Here is an 18342-nt window from a genome sequence, read left to right as displayed (position 1 = left end):
TCAGGACAGGTGCTGCATCCTGACTGGCTGCCAAACTTTGTGCTTCCGTATAACTTAGCAGCTATCTGAATGCCTTATAGACTTTGACACACCCTAAATTCTACTTTTTTTTTTTTGCTCTTAAGTTTACAGCATAATGGGGTGAGGGAGGAGAACAAGGGATTCTCTCAATGAAAGTAATTACTTCCATAATAAACACAACACTGCAGCAACACCTGAGCTTGCAGGCCAAGAGAATGACAATGCAAGAGTGACCAGGGAAAAACACCGGCACAGTGGCTTCATAAAAATACTGGCATCCTATATTAAAGACTACTGGCTGTCAGGGAGACTACATAATTAAGAAGATGATCCTTAGGACTGAAAAAATTACATCAGTTTAGGCACTCTGTGACAAAACCCATGATTTATATAAGAGTTTATTAACTAATGAAATTCTCCTCTCCTTGGGTTAGAAAAAATGAGAGCATTTCTAGGTTTAATGATCAAAAGAGATTATTTGCTGGTGAGAATCTAAAAGATGCAATCAGAATTCCAGCAGAAGTATTATCTTCAAATTACACCAATTATTCTGCTTCTCTCATTAATTTGCCATCCTGATCTGGGCTTTAGCTCAATGCCAAGGACTTTAACTGCTAGTTTCACAAAGCCAGAATGAGCAGAAAAGGAAAAAACAGTAAAACACCCAACAGCTTATAATACATTGTTTCAAGCACAGCCATTTTTGCCAAGCAGTGACAGTGGCATGAGACACTGATACCATCCTGCTTTATGATGGTACAGACATCTGCTTAGCTGTATGTGAACGAGACCAGCAGAATTCAGCTCTAACTAAGAGGGGCTTAGGAATCCCTTCAGGAACTGTGCATAGAGCCAAACTTGTAGCTGCATGAGCACACTGCTCACCTTTCACTATGAAAACCTATTACTTTAATATTATCAAGCATTAAAAAGCTGAACTAGTCCTCTAAAGCAAGTACTTACAAAGTCCAGGAACCGCCTAAACACTGCTGGTGATTACACATGACAATGTTCAACTCATCCCTGAAACAAAAAGGTCTACGTGCACTTTTCTCCTTCACATGTTGCCTCCTGGTCTCAAAGTTCCAAATATTTTTTTTTCCCCTCTAAATTCCTTTCTAATTTGGCATTCCCAATCCTGGGACTGCAGAACAGAAATGTAGTTGAATAGTCATATTAATCATACTCTCAACTGACTCTGCAGCAGAACATTCCTGACTTTCTGATTCACTGAACAAGGTACACTGAAGAAATAAAAAGCCATCACAGGAGAGCTGTCCTAAGCAGCTGTTTTTCCCTAGCACAGCAACTCAATAGAATAACAATGGAACATTTTGTCTTCATAAAAGAGAATCATCAGTAGAGTCTCTAATCTCAAAGTCCTCCTATTATTTAATGAGTTCTGAACACCTTCGTAAAGCAGACTCACAGATGTGAAAACCATAGGAAGTCAGGTCCAAGTGAGAAGCAAGCAGTAGATGGTTTTCACCATCTGTGATACAGAAAAGAAACTAGAGTCTCCTAAAAGTGAATCAAGTTTCACATTTGAGGGTAATCTTAAGCTGGAACAGAAACTTAACTGGACTTTCTGCACTTACCTGGCGAAGATTGATATAAACTGCATTCTGAAGGAACTCCGAGGCTTCCATGCTCTTTTTCTGTATTGCAAGGACTCTCACTGCCTTCACACAGGCTTCCAGTTCAATAACGCCTGCATTCTTGTACTTGAAGAGAGAAAAGCTTAAAGTGTGGCACCTGCTTGATTCGATAAGTACTTCTCAACACATTGATCAGCTGTCACATCTTATAAAAGCCAGCCATTCCCTAATGCTAGTGACTATACCATGAAATTATCAACATACGACCAAGATTAAGGTGTCACCTAAAAACGTTACTGTGCAAAACAACCCTTTTCAGCCTCTTCACTCACACTTATTATTTTGAGATGCTGCAGCATTTCACATCTTAGAGTTCAGATGAGCACAAAAGTTGGGAATATTGGTATCATTTTGGATAACCTCAGAAATATGGGGAAGTAACGTGCAGGTTTGTAACAAAGTAATAATTTCTACCTGCACAATACAATAACTATATAAGCTGAAAGCTGTTGTTTGATAGTTCCGTTTTAAGTAATTCTTCACCACCTAAAATCGTTCCATCAAGGCAAATGGAAATTTATTTTGCCCTCTCTACTTAATACAAAATACATTACATGGCACAGGAAACTGTACCACCAGAACTGTAGTTTTACTGCTCTGATTTTATCTTTGGTTGGAACAGTACCATCAATCACAAACCATTCTGGGTTTTCTTATATGTTTATTAGGTTTAGAACTCAGTGGGGGAAATACAGCTCAGGATGAAATGCAAGAGCAACCACCAAAGCACTGTTATACATTACTTTCTCATGCATTTGAGATGTCAGCAAAAACAAAGTAGTGGAGAGTGAACCCATTTCAGAAGATGCTGTGAAGGTTACTTATGCTCAGTGGTAACATGGAAAATATGTGTAGGAAGTGTTGCTCCCCCAGCACTACAAAAGTTATTCTTGCATTGAACAGCCATAGGACAAAATTATTTGTTATTTGCAAGTGAAGTTGTAGAGAAGTAAAGTTATTATTTGTTAAGATCATTATGGGTATTATTATAATGAAAATATGTATACCCTGATCAAGTTATCCTTCTAAAGAAATCACATCCTCTCTAGATGAGCAACTTACCTTCATGATAACATGAAAAGCCTAACATATGCTTGAGAATTACTGTTCTACTGGCAGATTCAAATTTATCTGAAACTACCCCCAAACTGCCACACTCCTGTGCTTCTAAGCACAAATTAACTCACAGACACAAATCACATTGTTTCATTCAGATAATTTCCCTGCAGTACGAGCGTGGAAATGACATTTCTTGTTCACACAGCTTCACTGAAAGATACTTTTAAATATCAAATAATAATTGGAAGGAAAAAAGGGATTAAAGGATAAATAACTGCATGGTAACACGATAAAATATGGCTTTAGTTTTGACAAGGATTTTAAGCCACTCTTGTCACAGCAAGAAATTATTTTTCCTCCGTATTATCAAACATGAAGCTACTTTACTATCTTACACTCTGAACACCTGCACAAAAACCTGAAAAGAAAGTTCCTGTGGAGATAAAGGTGACTTAATTTTTGTAAATCCTCATTTCTGTTTGTCCTTTGCATTTCCTCCAACGACCCCACTTCTCCCCCTGCACTAAAAGCCACCCTCCCTGAACCCTCTTATAAAACCATATCCAGACTCAGCAACCTGTTCAGAAACTCCTGAATTCCCCCAAAAATCCTTCCAGCAGTCACAGCAAATAAGCATCCAGCTCCCACAGTGCATGAAAGCATCAGTTTGATGATGTACGTAATAAAGGCTGCAAATACAAATAGTAATTAATAAACCTTCCACACACGTGGTACTTCTTCTTAAGAGCGCTTTAAAAATTCAAGACAATCCAAAAGCTCCAGGTATAAGCAGGCATTGTAAATAGTTCTCTCAGCACATTGCTGTTTTAGGTATCACCTTTGATCAAAGGCTGCAGATATCCCAACTGCACTCAGTGCAGCAGCATAAATTATTCCCGTTTATTCCATTATCGTGATTTAACAATTATAATGCACGTGCTCTAGCAGATCCTCTGAACCTATAAGCACAGCACTTATTGACAAGAATTTCAGTGACATTTCAAAGCTGAGCAGGAATACCTTGCCATAGTAAGAAATGGCTTCCTTATATTTATCGATGATGTCTTCAGGACTAAGGCAATTCTTGGCACGTCCTATCTCAGCACTGGTATCTGCATTTATGCCATTTGAAGTCAGTGCACCTAGAACAGAACAGGGTAAGAAATGAGCAGAAGGACTTTGTGTGAGTATTAGATATCTCAGAAAACAGAAAAAAAAAAAAACAAAAAACTGGGCTATGCTGCAGGTTTAAGCAGATCATACACAAAGTACCTGCCCTACCCAGCAAATACTGGCTCTGCTTCGGTGTTTTCCTACACCACATGAAAGTGCAAAATAAATAAATAAATAAAAATCAATCATAAATCAGTAAACAGGACATAACAAAAAACAAGGGAAAAAACCCTCAACCTTTTTATAGTTACTTGAATATTTACCAATAAAAGTTTTTTTTCTAACTTAATGATCTGAAGGTGATCTCCTCCAGGATTTAAAACAAATCCTTCCCTATGTCCGATCTCAGAAAATCAAGTGTTACAGCGTAACTAAAGGCCACCAAATCTGAGCCTTCTATGTTAATAAAAACAATTTCCTGGGGCTCAAGCAAAATAGTACAACTTTGCTCTTATATAGGAAAGAAGGAAGGAGATGGAGAGAGTCTTTATATTTACAGGGGATAAGAATCTGAAATAGAGGCCAAGGAAATTCGGGTATTATGAAGTACATGAAAGTTTTATTTCTATAACTCAATTTTATTGCAGAGTTAATAATATTGGAAACATACATCAAAGGTTTAGGAACACTCTGTATCTCTTTACATGGGACTTAATATCCAGCATTACATGCCTCGGTTTATACAGGAATTGACTTCTCCAGGTGGATAACTGCTAAGAAATGTTCCTGTCTCAGAGCTGAACCCAGCTCTCAACAGATAGAGCAAAGTACCATGAAGATACCTTCCACTCGTTCTGTATATTCAGAAATATGTTACTTCATACGCTCAAACACTAAAGTACTTTCTCCTATGCCTGTCAACATTAGAAGAATTATAGCACAGGCATCTGCAGATGAACACTTTCAGGTGTTTTCCAGAAGCTAACAGCAAAATCTTTGTTCGTGATGATTCAAGATTTATAGCTAAAACCTGAAGCATCTAGAATCTGTACTGGTTTTGGCAAGTGGCAGTAATTACACAAACGCAAAACAAATACAAGTAATAACAAGAAAATAATTTGGAAGCATGCATGAAAATAATGTACCTGGATCAATGAGAACTTCTTGTGCCCCTAAAAGGAGGAACAAAAATGATTCTTTTTCAGCCTTCAAATATAGCCAACGAAATAAGCTCTTACAGTGTTTCACAATGATCAGCAGGCTTGAATGTAATCATAGAGCCTATTAAAATCATCACTGCTATTTTGATGGACCACCAATTATGTATCAAGTAGTCACCACATGGTAAATCTCTTTTTGTTAAAAAAACAAACACAGAAGCACCATCAACTTGCAATGAGCTACAAACAGGTCAAGAAAAACTGAATCATTTTCACTGTACACTTTAAAGCCAACTTCCTTTTCTCACGCCTTGCTTTAGATGGCAAGTTTTTGTCACAGTCCACTTCTATTCTGATTTCAGGTCCTACAGTGCTTAAACCTCCATTAAATCCACACAGCACACTAGAAGAATTTTTGAAGAGCTGTATCCAACACATCCCTTTTGATTACCATCACGGAGGGTGGTAGCACACTGGAACAGGTTGTGGACGCCCCATCCCTGGAGGCATTCAAGGCCAGGCTGGATGTGGCTCTGGGCAGCCTGGTCTGCTGGTTGGTCACCCTGCACACAGCAGAGGGGTTGAAACTGGATGGTCATTGTGGTCCTTTTCAACCCAGGTCATTCTATGATTCTAGGACTGTTATGAATTTCACACCATTGAATTTTCTAATTAATGAAGTAAAGCCAACAAGCCAGGCTGTCTCAAAGTTGACAAGACATACACAAAACCTGGATTAACAGGTGTGTAACCCTGTGCTGACCTAAGCTTTGATTCAGCTTGGCAATAAGATTGAGGGTTAAGCAGCCTAAAACAATGCTTTATGAGAAAGGTGGGACCTCCCTTCAATTAATTCATCTCCAAACTAACAAAGTAGAGATTTAGAGCCAGATCAACAGGATCCTCCAAAACTCCACTCGTGTTTCCTAATTCTGCTTGGAGGAGCAGGGAGGTCAGGTGTTTAGAGCACAGTACTGCTAACAAAACATAGCAAAACATCTGGTAACCTCTTCATTCTCTTCTGAACAAACTATTCCTATCAAAAGAGCTTCAAAAAAAAAAAACAAAGGGTGAATCAACCCCAACCAGACAATATTCTGATGTCTACAAAACTTCCCAAGTATGTATTAAAAGTATTTCAATTCTCCTTAGTCGGGGAAAATATAAAACCACTAACGTCACCCTCCTGAGGCTTCAGTCTATATTAAAGAAGGAGAGATAATATTAATGCTTCTCTCTCCAGAGATGTTTCTGACATGTTTTAAAGCAGTTAAACACAATGGTTTGTTTGAGCAGCCAGGCCAAAAGTTTGTGTTTTTAAATGGAAAAATGCCAAATTATTGAAGTCCTATGAGATTCACAACAAAAACACTTCTCTTGACCAAGTCTGGGCACAAGATAGTCCCAAGAAACCCAGTGATGGCAAGGCTGATGTACAGGCACAAGAAGAGGTGCAATTCCAGGCACATCAGTAAGCAATAAAGATAACTAACACATCTATATTCCTTAAAAGTATGCATAAGTTGAATCCAAATACATCACGTTTTGATTTGCCTAAATTCTGGAAAGCCCTTTTTGCATCCAGCCTGATCCCTCTAACAACACAGATTATAAACAAGGGCGTAGTTCAGAGATTTTCAAGTATTGAAAAGAAATTTACAGAGAGCTGTAAAGGGAAAAGACGTAAGAACAGATGCTGTATGGCCGGACAGAGTTCAGAATCTCACATCTGATGTGTTACCTTCTTGAGTAACAAGGAGAACTCATTAGAAATGAACAGACTGCAACACATACTGTTAAAGAGTCGATGAAAGATGGAGATTAATAACTGTGAAGTTTTACCCTAAAGGGCAAATATAAATGCACTATCAGTCATGGGACCAAATGGACAGGTTTTAACACCCAGACATTATCTCTCAAGTTCATATTCTCTCCCTAAATACAGTAATTTTTATTATCCAGTTCATCACCTGGTGTCAGTACATACAGTATGTACTACAGATCCTAGATTAATAAAGATGGGTGGAGCTGCTGTTTAAGAGGATTTCACTCTGACTGCACAGCACACATGGGTATTTAGACCAGCAATTAAACCCAGAGTCTGCTTCAGTACTGTGGAGGACTGTAAATACATACAAATATGTGAAAAAAAAAATACAAACAGCTCTGCTGGGTGAGACCAAAGCCCTGCCTCACCATCCTCTCTCTCACCAAGCATGTAGAAACAAAGCAATTCATTATCATATTTCACCTTGCCTTCAGTAAAATTTAATCAGAGTGAACAGAGCTGTCCAGGAGCATTAATTCTTTTGATGGGTTTCACAGGCTGCTCATTAAATCACCTTAACAGACTGAGGGATGTTACTGCCTATCATCCTATGGTTTATAGAATGCACGGGAAGAGCACCCTGGGATTGTGGAAGACTTCTTATGGAATACATAAGAGATTAACCACCAGCAGGGAGAAGGAGGAACAAATATGGAAAGATAAGGCGAGTTTGGATGGGGTCCTGGGCAATCTGATATTGTAAACATGTAAGTCTGGTGGCCCTGCCAGGCAGGGGGGTTGGAGCTTCATGACCCTTGAGGCCCCTTCCAACCCAGGCCATTTTGTGATTCTGTGATCTGTGATAAGGGGAGTGTGCATCCGTGTGTGTGTGGAGGTCTGAGTACAAACAACTGGAATGGGACTCTGAGTCCCACTGCTTGCAATAAAAGTCAAATTCCTTGCTTACCTGGTCTGTGCCTGTTGCCTGCCTCAGCAGAAAGAGAGCCTCCTTGTGCCCTACGAGATCCGACTTTACCTCCAGTCCCACCAGGGTAATGATAGATGACTGATGCTGAACATAACCCCTCAAGGGCAGCTGAAGAGAAAAAACACAAAATAATCCAGCAGATTAGTAAAGATACTCTCAAGAAGTGAAGTATCACGTAGAAGCATCTATTTACATGAATATGAGGTATGCATCAGTTGCAGATGTAGACTGGAAAAGGCTGAGATAGTCAATGTCCTTTTTATCTCTGATCGCACAGATAACATTTATCCTCAGGCTCCTCAAGTCCCCATGCCGACTAGCATAATCTGTAAGAATAAGTGCTATCCACAGTAGAGGAAGAAAGGCATCCAGAGTACTTAACCCAATTAGACACAAATGCACAAAACCCATTAGGATGCTCCTGAGGATGCAGGCAACTGGCCAATGTCATTGTGAAACCACTGTCATAGAATCACAAGGTTGGAAAGGACCTACAAGATCATCTAGTCCAGCTGTCCTCCCATTACCATTGCTACCACAAGCTACTAAACCACATCTCGTAGCTCCTCATCCAGACAACTCTTGAACACTGCCAGGGATGGTGACTCCACCACCTCCCTGGGCAGCCATTCCAGTGCCTGACCACTCTCTGAGAAAAAAAGTTTTTCCTTATGTCTAATCTAAACCTCTTTTGGTACAACTTGCGGCCATTTCCTCGGGTTCTGTTTGTGGCCTGGGAGAAGAGGCCAAGCCCCTCCTCATCACAAGCTCCTTTCAGGAAGTTGTAGAGTGCAATGAGGTCTCCCCTGAGCCTCCTCTTCTCCAGGCTAAACAATCCCAGCTCCCTGAGCTGCTCCTCATAAGACTTGTGCTCCAGACCCCTCACAAGTTTCGTTACCCTTCTCTGGACATGTGATCTGGATGGAAATTTTCTTTGGTTCTCCTCTTACCATTGATGTATTTGTAGAAGGATTTCTTATTCTCTTTTACTGCAGTGGCCAATCTAAGTTCAGGTTGGGCTTTTGCCTTCCCAACTTCCTCCCTGCATACCTTAGCAACTACCTTGTAATCTCCCAAGTAGCCCATCCCTTCTTGCAGATTCCCCTAAGGCTCACCTTATGGCATTCAGGGACAGCCTGTTCTTGTGCCTTTAAGATTTCCATCTTGAGGAGCATCCAGGCTTGCATCTAGCAAGGCACCACCCCTGGTACGCTCTCGTACCGAAGCCATCTTCCACGCACTCTAGAAATCTCTTGGACTGCTTCCTCTGCACTAAATTATACTTCCAACATATATCACGGAAGTTGAAGTATCCCAAGAGAACGAGTGCTGGCAATCCCACAACTTCAGCAAGCTGCTCGCAGAATGCCTCATCTACCTCTTCATCCTGATTAGGCGATCGATCTATAACAGACCCCCCACCAAGATGTCACCCCTACAGGCCTTCCACTGATCCTTACCCACACACACTAGGATTTTATCATTCTCAACCGCAAGCTCTTCAACATCAAAACAGTCTTTAATATAAAGGGCCACATAACCACCCTCCCTTCCTTGTCTATCCCTTCTGAAGAGCTTGTAAACATCCAACACAGCACTCCAGTCATGGGAGCAGTCCCACCATGTTTTGTTAATAGCAACTAGGTCATAGTTAACCTGACAGGCAACTGCTTCCAATTCCTCCTGCTTGTTGCCAATGCTGCATGCATTGGTGTAGACACACTTCAGCCCAGCCATCTGCCTCACCCCCAGCTCAAGCATCATTCCCCTACGCTCATCTCTGGTGAGTCCTGTTTTGTCCCCTCTTTCTTATACCTTGAATAGGGGGAGCTTTATAATGACTGGACAAAGGAAAACATCACCAGGAAGGAGGTACCAGTGGCCTACAAAGCACTTAGGAAGCCCAATGGACTCAGCTTTTTAGCAAGGCTATAAAAAAATCCTTCTGAAAGCCATATCCAAGCACACGAAGAACAAGACAGTGACTCTGAACAGCAAATATCCATTTATCAAGGATAAGTATGATCTCAGCAATCTCTCCTGATTCCTATGATGATTAACTCTGGGCACAGGAAAAGTAGCAGATGCATATCTTCACATTTGCAATGTCTTGAGACAAAGCAATCTTTTCGATAGATTGTCTACGAAGAAGGTAGAAAATGCTAGACTCACCAGCAGTGCAAAGTCCAAACAGTCGCCAGTTACTAATGGTGCCCTGCTTCAGGAATCAGTACTGGGGACAATATCCTTTAATAAGAGCACTTAGGAAGCCAAACAGACTTTCACAGAATCACAGAACAGCCCAGGTTGGAAGGGACCACAGGGATCATGAATCTCCAACCCCCTTGCCACAGCAGGGCCACCAACCTCCACATTTAATACTAGACCAGGCCGTCCAGGGCCCCATCCAACCTGGCCTTGAACATCTCCAGGGATGGAGCATCCACAACCTCTCTGGGCAGCCTGTTCCAGCACCTCACCACTCTCTCTGTAGAGAACTTCCCCCTGACATCCAACCTAAATCTTCCCTCCTTCAACTTAAAACCATTTCCCTTTGTCTTGCTGTTATCTACCCTTGTAGAGTTGACTCCCCTCCTGTTTATAGGCTCCCTTTAGGTGCTGAAAGGCTGCAACAGTAAAGGTAAAAATAGAAGGAAGATGTTAAATTAAACACTTGTGGCTTTTGCAGATGTAAAGGCAAAAGAAATCTAATAACAGTTGACCGTAGGTACCTGCAGGAAAGATTTTGCAGTCATCTGTATGCTTGGCTGAAAAAAGGAAACATTTTCCAAAGTTACTTAATCAATTAAACTCACCTCCGAGCCACAGGAAGTCATTTACAGAGCGCAGAAGTTCCACGGCCATGTGATAATGCACCAAGGAATCTTGTAACATCCCAGCCTGTAAACACAGGTCACCAACGTGCTTCCGCATCCGGCCTTGACAGCGTTTCTTATAATGTCTGCAAAATGAAAGATGAAATATGAAGTTATTTCCAAGCAACAACTATCTGAAATAATGAACACCTCAAGTCAATTTTCCCTCCTCTTTAATAATAGATTGACACTACTGTACTCTGCTTCTCTGAGCAAGCATCCAGTGAGAATTTTAAGCAACACAATATGCAAAAGTAAAAAAAAAAAGCATTTGGAGGAGATACTGAAAAGAAAAATGCATTGCATATTCTGGCTATATAGCATTCCTATACATATAGTTGGATATAAAGACCGCCCTTCAGAGCACTTGAACAGCCTCACCTACATTAAAGAAACACCAGCTTTTTAGAAATGCTATGCTTCATGGACAAAGAATATGTTAAAGCCACAATCAGCAATATAACTAAGTCTTCAGTTCCTTTCCATTTGCATCCTACTCCACATTTAATAGGCTCAGTACAACCACTGCTACTTCAGGCAAGGACACAGTGTTTCACCTGCAGCTCCTTTTTCATTTGTTCAAATAAAATCTGACCATCAGCAATACAATTTCCTTCCTTTCCCAAGCAAAACACCAATGCAGCCTTACTGAAAATTTGTTTATGCTTCGTAGAACTAGAGAGGCAATCGGGACACAAATCAATGCAATAAAGACACAAACCTTGCTACTTTATTATTATTATTATATAGTAATTTGCAGCCAAAGAAACATAACAGATGTGATGTGGGACATACTAAAATTGCAAAGCATCTCATGATTTAAGACATTCATGCCCTGTCCCTGGAGGTGTCCAAGGACAGGTTGTATGGGGCCCTGGGCAGCCTGGTCTAGTATTAGATGTGGGGCTTGGTGGCCCTGCCTGTGATGAGGGGGTTGGAGCTTCGTGATCCTTGAGGTCGTTTCCAACCTGGGCCATTCTGTGATTCAGGAGAGTTCAGTCATCATTCAGAGCAATGCTACTCTTTCTTGAGTCTTATCAGCAATCCTTCAGGTCTCCCCTTCAGCAGCCATATTCTCTAGCAAGAATATACCCTTACTATGTCTCACACTGCTTAGAATTAAACTTCAGCCCAGTTAATGTACTCATTTATCTACATCTCTCCAACAGCATCTTTACAATCTAATAATGCCTTCTAAGTATATGAATATAGAAATATATGCCTACGCATGACATATAATTTCATGTTCCAAAATTCACATTAAGGAAAAGAAGTCTTTTTTACGTTTAGACAGTAGACTGAAACACAAGGAAGCTACCTGAGAATGAAGTTTTAATTGAAGGAACTGCAATTCGTACATTACAGTATAACTTGGACGTTAACAAGAACTGCTGATTCAAAATATTTCTCTCCTAGGAACCATTCCTGTTTATAAACCAAAAAAAAAAGTCAATTTATTCTTGATGATGAAGAATTTTACCTCTAACTATTCAAAGACCAAATTCACTCAACATACGTTTAAGCTCTTAAATATTATGCCAAGAAAGGATTTACTTCTTACGATCCCTGCAACCATTCATTATCCTCCTGGAAAACACCTTCTCATGAACTACATGAACTTCCACATTGTAAGGATATGGAAACCGTGCCTTAACTTAGCTCTCACAAAGTCACACAAGGAATTCACACTATTTTTCAGTTAGTGCAAGTGTGTCCAAAAAAGATAAAATGGGAAGACTTCAATAAAGCTAAACCCACTCTTCATGGACAGAAAAACTCAATTCATGTGGTATTTGGGATGCTTGCTTCAGAAAAAATAGCACGTCTACAACATCAGGTGATTAAGATGATCAGAGGGCTGGAGCACCTCTCCTATGAGGAAAGGTTGAGGGAACTGGGATTGTTTAGTTTGGAGAAGGCTCCAGGGAGACCTCATTGTGGCCTTCCAGTATTTAAAGGGAGCATATAGACAGGAGGGGGAATGGCTGTTTACAAGGGTGGATAGTGATAGGACAAGGGGGAATGGTTTTTAAACTGAGATGGGGGGGGTTCAGGTTAGATATTAGGAGGAAGATTTCCTTCAGAGGGTGGTGACGCACTGGAACAGGTTGCCCAAGGAGGCTGTGGATGCCCCATCCCTGGAGGCATTCAAGGCCAGGCTGGATGTGGCCTTGGATGGATATGGTGACCCTGCACATAGCAATGGGGTTGAAACTCAATGATCACCGTGGTCCTTTTCAACCCAGGTCGTTCTATGATTCTGTGATTAAAGGCATGACGAAGCAATGTAGAGTTTCTTCAATCCATACAAGTTGCAAATTTAATGGGAAAAAAAAATATACAGGTGCATTTATCTCAGCATGGAATTCCAAAATAATGAGTAAGACATTTCTCCTTTGTCCAGAAGATCATTTAAGGCAGTCTTATCAAAGCCACTCCTGTGACTCACACAATGATAACATAAGCCTTTCCTGAACTATCCTCAAAGAAAGGCATGCCCTACAAGACAGGACCACACATGGAAAATATCAGCAACCAAACCCACCTCCAGCACCCATAAATACAGCTGAGCACAAAACAAGTTTTCAGTCTTATTCTCAGCAGTAGTTTGCTTGTGTTGGTCTGGTACTTAACATACATTTCACTCTTCAGAATGACACTGACCATCACCAGCAGTAACCACAACTACTGCCTGAAAGTAGAGGACAATTAACCTGGCCTGAGAGCCAGACAGCACTACTCATTTCCAATTCTAATGCATTTGCTATATAGGATGTATGTTTTCCCTCTTCATCCCCATTCTAAGATGCCAGGATAGTTTTTATACAAAAACTGGACTAATGGTATCACATTTCAAGACAGAATTTATTTCCGCTACAAAACCATCCTGCAATGACTTTGAAGGACTTCCTGAATCCTCAATATTTCAGAATGGCTTGGTTTAAAAAACAAAGAACATGCAAAATGAATTTGCAAAACTCATGCAGAATGCTTCAACGAAAACTTCCATCCAATTCCGCCAATTCCAATTAGCATGCAGAACTACAGACATCACCAATCATAACATTAACCCGACTTCAAACACAGCAGCATTTCATCAACTGCCAGAAGGTCTGAATTTGGAAACCAAACACAGGCAGCAACAGCTTCATGGTTTTGGAGTTTAAAAGACAAAGCAGATTCCATTGGCTAGCAGCCGCCTAAGCGTACTATGTGTGCCCTACAACAAAAAATCAGCTACCAAATATAATTGCCAAATGTGCCAAAAAGGGTCAACGACAGTCGTAAGGCTCCAGGCAGCAACTGTTTGTGTGTGTACTGAAAAACAAAGAGAAAAAGCAACACTAAACTATGCGATGAAGGCAGAGTGGAGAGGCAGTGTATGGGAGAAAGCTAACTATTTTGAAACATACGCAGTCACAGCCTACCTTTTTAGACCCAACAACAAACTCACAGGGCAGTATGAGAGAAGGAGGAAAAGAAAGGAACAAAAGAAAAATTAGAAAGACAGAACAGAAATAAACAGCCACATACACATCCTGAGATATCACACGGTCTGACAAGTCAGTAAACAAATCCCATCTACACAGTATAGAGAAGCACACACCCAGTAATAGAGCCCTACCTTCTCACCACTCAGTAGTACTAAAGGGATCCCTTACCAGCGTTAAAAATGAAAGATACTAGAACAGAAACTGATGTTAAAAACATGCTCTTGATGTACAAACTGCATCTAAAAGACACTGATCGCGTTACATTGATTATGAAACTGAATGGCAAATATTAATTCTTGGTATTAATGTTAGTCTTACCAACTGAACATCGATCCTATCTGTTGAGTTTTGACCATAAATATTAACCTCAACAGTTCACAGTAAATTGCAGAAAAAAAAGCCTATTTTAAGAGATTGAGTAGTTTTAATTAGTCTTCACGTGATCATGCATATGTAACTTCTTAAGGTATTTTCTCTCCATATACATAACTGCCTTCCCAAAAGAAGCTGCTTCATTTGCTTGTCTATTACTTTCACACACAGCCCATGCATTGAGGCAAGCATTATTCCTCACTGAACAGACTTACACAATGTAGCATCTTGCAAAGACACAAACTGGACTGAAGAAGGTCCTCTCTAACCCTGTGTCTCTGTATTTCCCTTAATCAGGGAACCTGTTGCTGCTAAACAGAATGTGTTACAATTACAACACTTCATTTCAGGCCAAGAAATGAAATAATAAAAATCCTAGCATTACACATCTAAAGAGTTCAGCTTTAATTGGGTTTCATAAACTGACCACAGTTCAACCCACTTCATAGGCCTGAATTTCCACTAGGTAGAACACTGAAGCCAGAAGACACTGTGCTGTGTGAAGCTCATGTACACAACGCATATCTACTTCTCTCAGCACTTAATTAAAGTAATACCCATTGATTGAGCCTTAATGAAAAACTATTTCAGAGACATAATCAAACAACATAACTAATTCTGAGACTCCAGTAAAGACTTTTAGCAAACTGGAACACAGAATCTTGGTGATTAAGTTAGCACATTCATTCAAAATGCATCCTAATGAAAGCCAAGATCCTAAAACAAGTCACCTCGTTTACAAAATGTTGCTGCCCATAGAGAGTACAAAAAGCAGTAACAACAATTAACACTACCAACGAAAGTTGGGTGTTGTATATTAGGAGGAAATTCTTTACTGTAAAGGTGAGACACTGGAACAGGTTGCCCAGAGAAGTAGTGAATGTGCCCTCCCTGGAAGCATTGAAGGCCAGGCTGGATGGGGCTTTGAGCAACCTGGTCTCGAGAGAGGTGTCCCTGCTTACAGCAGGGGGGTTGTAACGAGATGATCTTCAAGGTTCCTTCCAACCCAAACCCTTCTGTGATTTTAACTAATCAGAACACCCAGAAAGTAGCTAGCGTAGGGAACAACAATGGGCTAATGAGTTAGAGCAAGTTCCTTGCTCCAGAGGCCCTGGAGCTGAATAGAAGGGTGCTGCTGGCCCTTCAACGTGGATGTGAAAGGTATTATTTTCATGCGTGCTATGTATCCTGATAGGACCTGCACTCCTCTCTCTTCCCTGAGATCAAAGGAAGAAAGATGGCTGATTCCGTCCTCTGGATGCGACTTCAAGTAGTAGAGCCAAACAAACTGCACATCTACCTACAGGCAAAAGGCCACAAATATTAATCCCTAACACCAGAACTATGTAATGCACAGATCTGAAAGTTGAGTGAGCGTGTGATTAAGGGAAGATGTGATGGGAGGAGGAAAAAAAAAAACACTATAACACAGGCAAAGCCAAAGTTCTTCTCATAACTGTGAGATAATATAACATGACGGATCAAAACTATCGAATAATGAAATAAAAATGAAAGACGGGAAAAGATGCTGAACCCAAATAAAAAGATATAAAATTCACAGACAGAATTCAAGGATTCACACCCTTTGAATCCTTCCTCAAAAACTCTCATTACAACAGAACCTGCCCAACATCTCCTGTGACACCTTCCGACTGCTTCGTTAGCCTCACAAGTTATTTAAATGCATCAACAAACTGAAAGCATCCAATGAAGTCAGACCACAGAAATTAAACTCTCTTGAACGGCAGCAGATTCATACAAGAAGATATGAGCACAACATTTACTGCAGCAAAGTACACTTTGTCTTTTCTGGCAGGCTTGTTCTACCTGCTTACCTACTGTCTGTGTCCAGCCCTACAAAATCCTTCTTCTCAAAAGGAACGCAGAGCAGCGGGATCTTGTCTCCAGACTTATCAGTGGCTCTGTCAAGCCGTTTGCACTCCAACACAATGAAGAGGGATTCGATGAAATCTTCTATTCTCTTCTCCACAGTTTCACATTCATCATAACTGGGGTAAAACGCCACATCTGTGCGGGGCTGCTCCGCGATCTCTCCTTGAAGGCCAAAGACAAACAGCCGGGAATCATACAGCGAAGAGCCGTACATTTCCTTCTGAAGGTGGAACTTTTCAAACGTCTGAGGCCAGTCCTTGGCAGAAGAACAGTCTGTGATAGTTATCAGCCCCACCACTTTGCGGTGCGTCTGAAAATCCCCCCATTCGTTGTTCTCCGGGGGATAATGGTGCCTGTAGCGGATGTACAGCACGCGCTGAGAGTCGCGCACATTGACTTGGCTCACGGCTGAAATCCGCTTGTAGATCCTAAAAAAGCTCTCTTCTGGTACAATGCCGATGGGCTGGACCACAACCAGGAGAGTCTGATGATCCTCAGCGCACTGCATGTAGTCAGGAACACTCATTTTGCACCAACTGCAGGCTAGTAAGAGATAAAGGTGTATTATTTAACACTCAGAAGCATAAGCAGCCGCTGAATAAAGGCTGAACTTTATCATAAAGATCATATAATTGTCTGAACTGGATGGGGACCCTTAAGGGTCACCTCGTCCAACTCCCCTGCAATGAACACGGACATCTACAGCTACATCAGGGTGCTCAGAGCCCCATCCAGCCTAATCCCAAACACTGTATATGATGTGCTGCTTTAAACTGCCGCCAAGAAAAAAAAAAAAAAAAAAAAAAAAAAAAAAAAAAAAACAAACACCTGTGCATTCGTTTTTTTGCAGCCAGATCGTTTCACACAGGTGCACGATGAAAGCCAATGCAGCACATGGGACAGCACTCTGCTAATGGGGCTACGGAGGAAACGCTTAACTCCTCACAGACTTCCCTGAACCTCAGGCTCTGCAGTCAGCCAGAGTGGGAACACAGCCCTGTGTGCAGCGGGATGCGGGCTACCCAACAGCCAAACTTCACACTGCCATGCTAAGGACCGGGAAAATCGGGTCCAAAGTACTTACTACTGAGAATAAAGCGGTTATTTCCTCAAAGATCAGCAGAAGGATCATAAACTGCTTGGATTTCAATATCTGGGATTCTTTTCCCCTTAAGGTACCTATCCCAAACTGCATTTCTGTGGCTGTGCCAGAGCCCTGCACTACTCTGCGTCCCTCAACCACAGGGATCTGCCGGCTACAGAGCTGCACCCACCACCAGGAACGAGCAACACAGCTCTCAGCTGGCACCACACGAACAAGGAAAGAGGCTCGAACCCATTCTGACATCAGAAAGAAAGCGTTTTGCTGGACGACCCGCCGCTTCCCACCCCGCACCCCGTAAGGAAAAGGGGCTGAGGGGCAGCGTGAGGTGAAAGAGGGTGTCCCAGGGGTTGGAAAGGGGAGAAAGGCACAACGGCCTGAGGATCCCGAGCGGAGGGACGCACTCACAGCCGGGACAGGAGCCGCCCCCTCCTGCTGCTGCCGGACGCGCGGCGGCGGAACTGACGGCAATGGACGACCGCGGAGCGGCGCATGCGCGGGGCGGAAGCGCGCCTTGCGCCGCGTTCCCCTCATGTGTTGGTGTTGAATGATGAGGCGGTGTAAATTACTGCATTTACTGTTGTGCGGGCAGTGCAAAGAAGATTGCGGTCTCGTTTATTAACAGGCAGTTAGTGGGAGTGGGGCAGTCCCCGCCAACTTTCCAGAGATATAAAAATGACGAGCTTTGAGGTGATCATTAATAGGGAGATCCCTCAAAGCTCACAATAAGATTTGGGCACCTCAGTAGAGAAAGGAGATGGAGGTGCTGGAGCAGGTCCAGACAAGGGCAACAAGGCTGATGAAGGGCTTGGATAATATGGCCTATGAGCTTGTTCAA

General features: G+C 41.7%; 1 protein-coding gene across 6 annotated transcripts in view; it reads right to left on the bottom strand.

Annotated features, from left to right (window-relative positions):
• Nucleotides 1-17989, bottom strand: part of TRAPPC9 (trafficking protein particle complex subunit 9) — a 446388-nt gene extending 428399 nt beyond the window's left edge. The window contains exons 1-8 of one of the 6 annotated variants that reach the window (XM_072327382.1): nucleotides 17913-17989; nucleotides 16345-16945; nucleotides 14072-14092; nucleotides 10584-10729; nucleotides 7747-7875; nucleotides 4997-5023; nucleotides 3759-3880; nucleotides 1620-1745 (exon numbers count right to left, since the gene is read on the bottom strand). In XM_072327382.1, coding sequence (XP_072183483.1) covers nucleotides 1620-1745; nucleotides 3759-3880; nucleotides 4997-5023; nucleotides 7747-7875; nucleotides 10584-10729; nucleotides 14072-14092; nucleotides 16345-16928 — 1155 coding nt within the window. In that variant the 5' untranslated portion in view covers nucleotides 16929-16945; nucleotides 17913-17989. The other 5 variants (XM_072327383.1, XM_072327384.1, XM_072327387.1 and 2 more) reach the window with 5 other exon arrangements.
• Nucleotides 17990-18342: the final 353 nt, after the last annotated feature.

Source organism: Excalfactoria chinensis, chromosome 2 (genome assembly GCF_039878825.1).
Source record: "Excalfactoria chinensis isolate bCotChi1 chromosome 2, bCotChi1.hap2, whole genome shotgun sequence".
NCBI classification, from domain to species: Eukaryota; Metazoa; Chordata; class Aves; order Galliformes; family Phasianidae; genus Excalfactoria; species Excalfactoria chinensis.
This window is presented reverse-complemented; position numbering and strand designations above follow the sequence as displayed.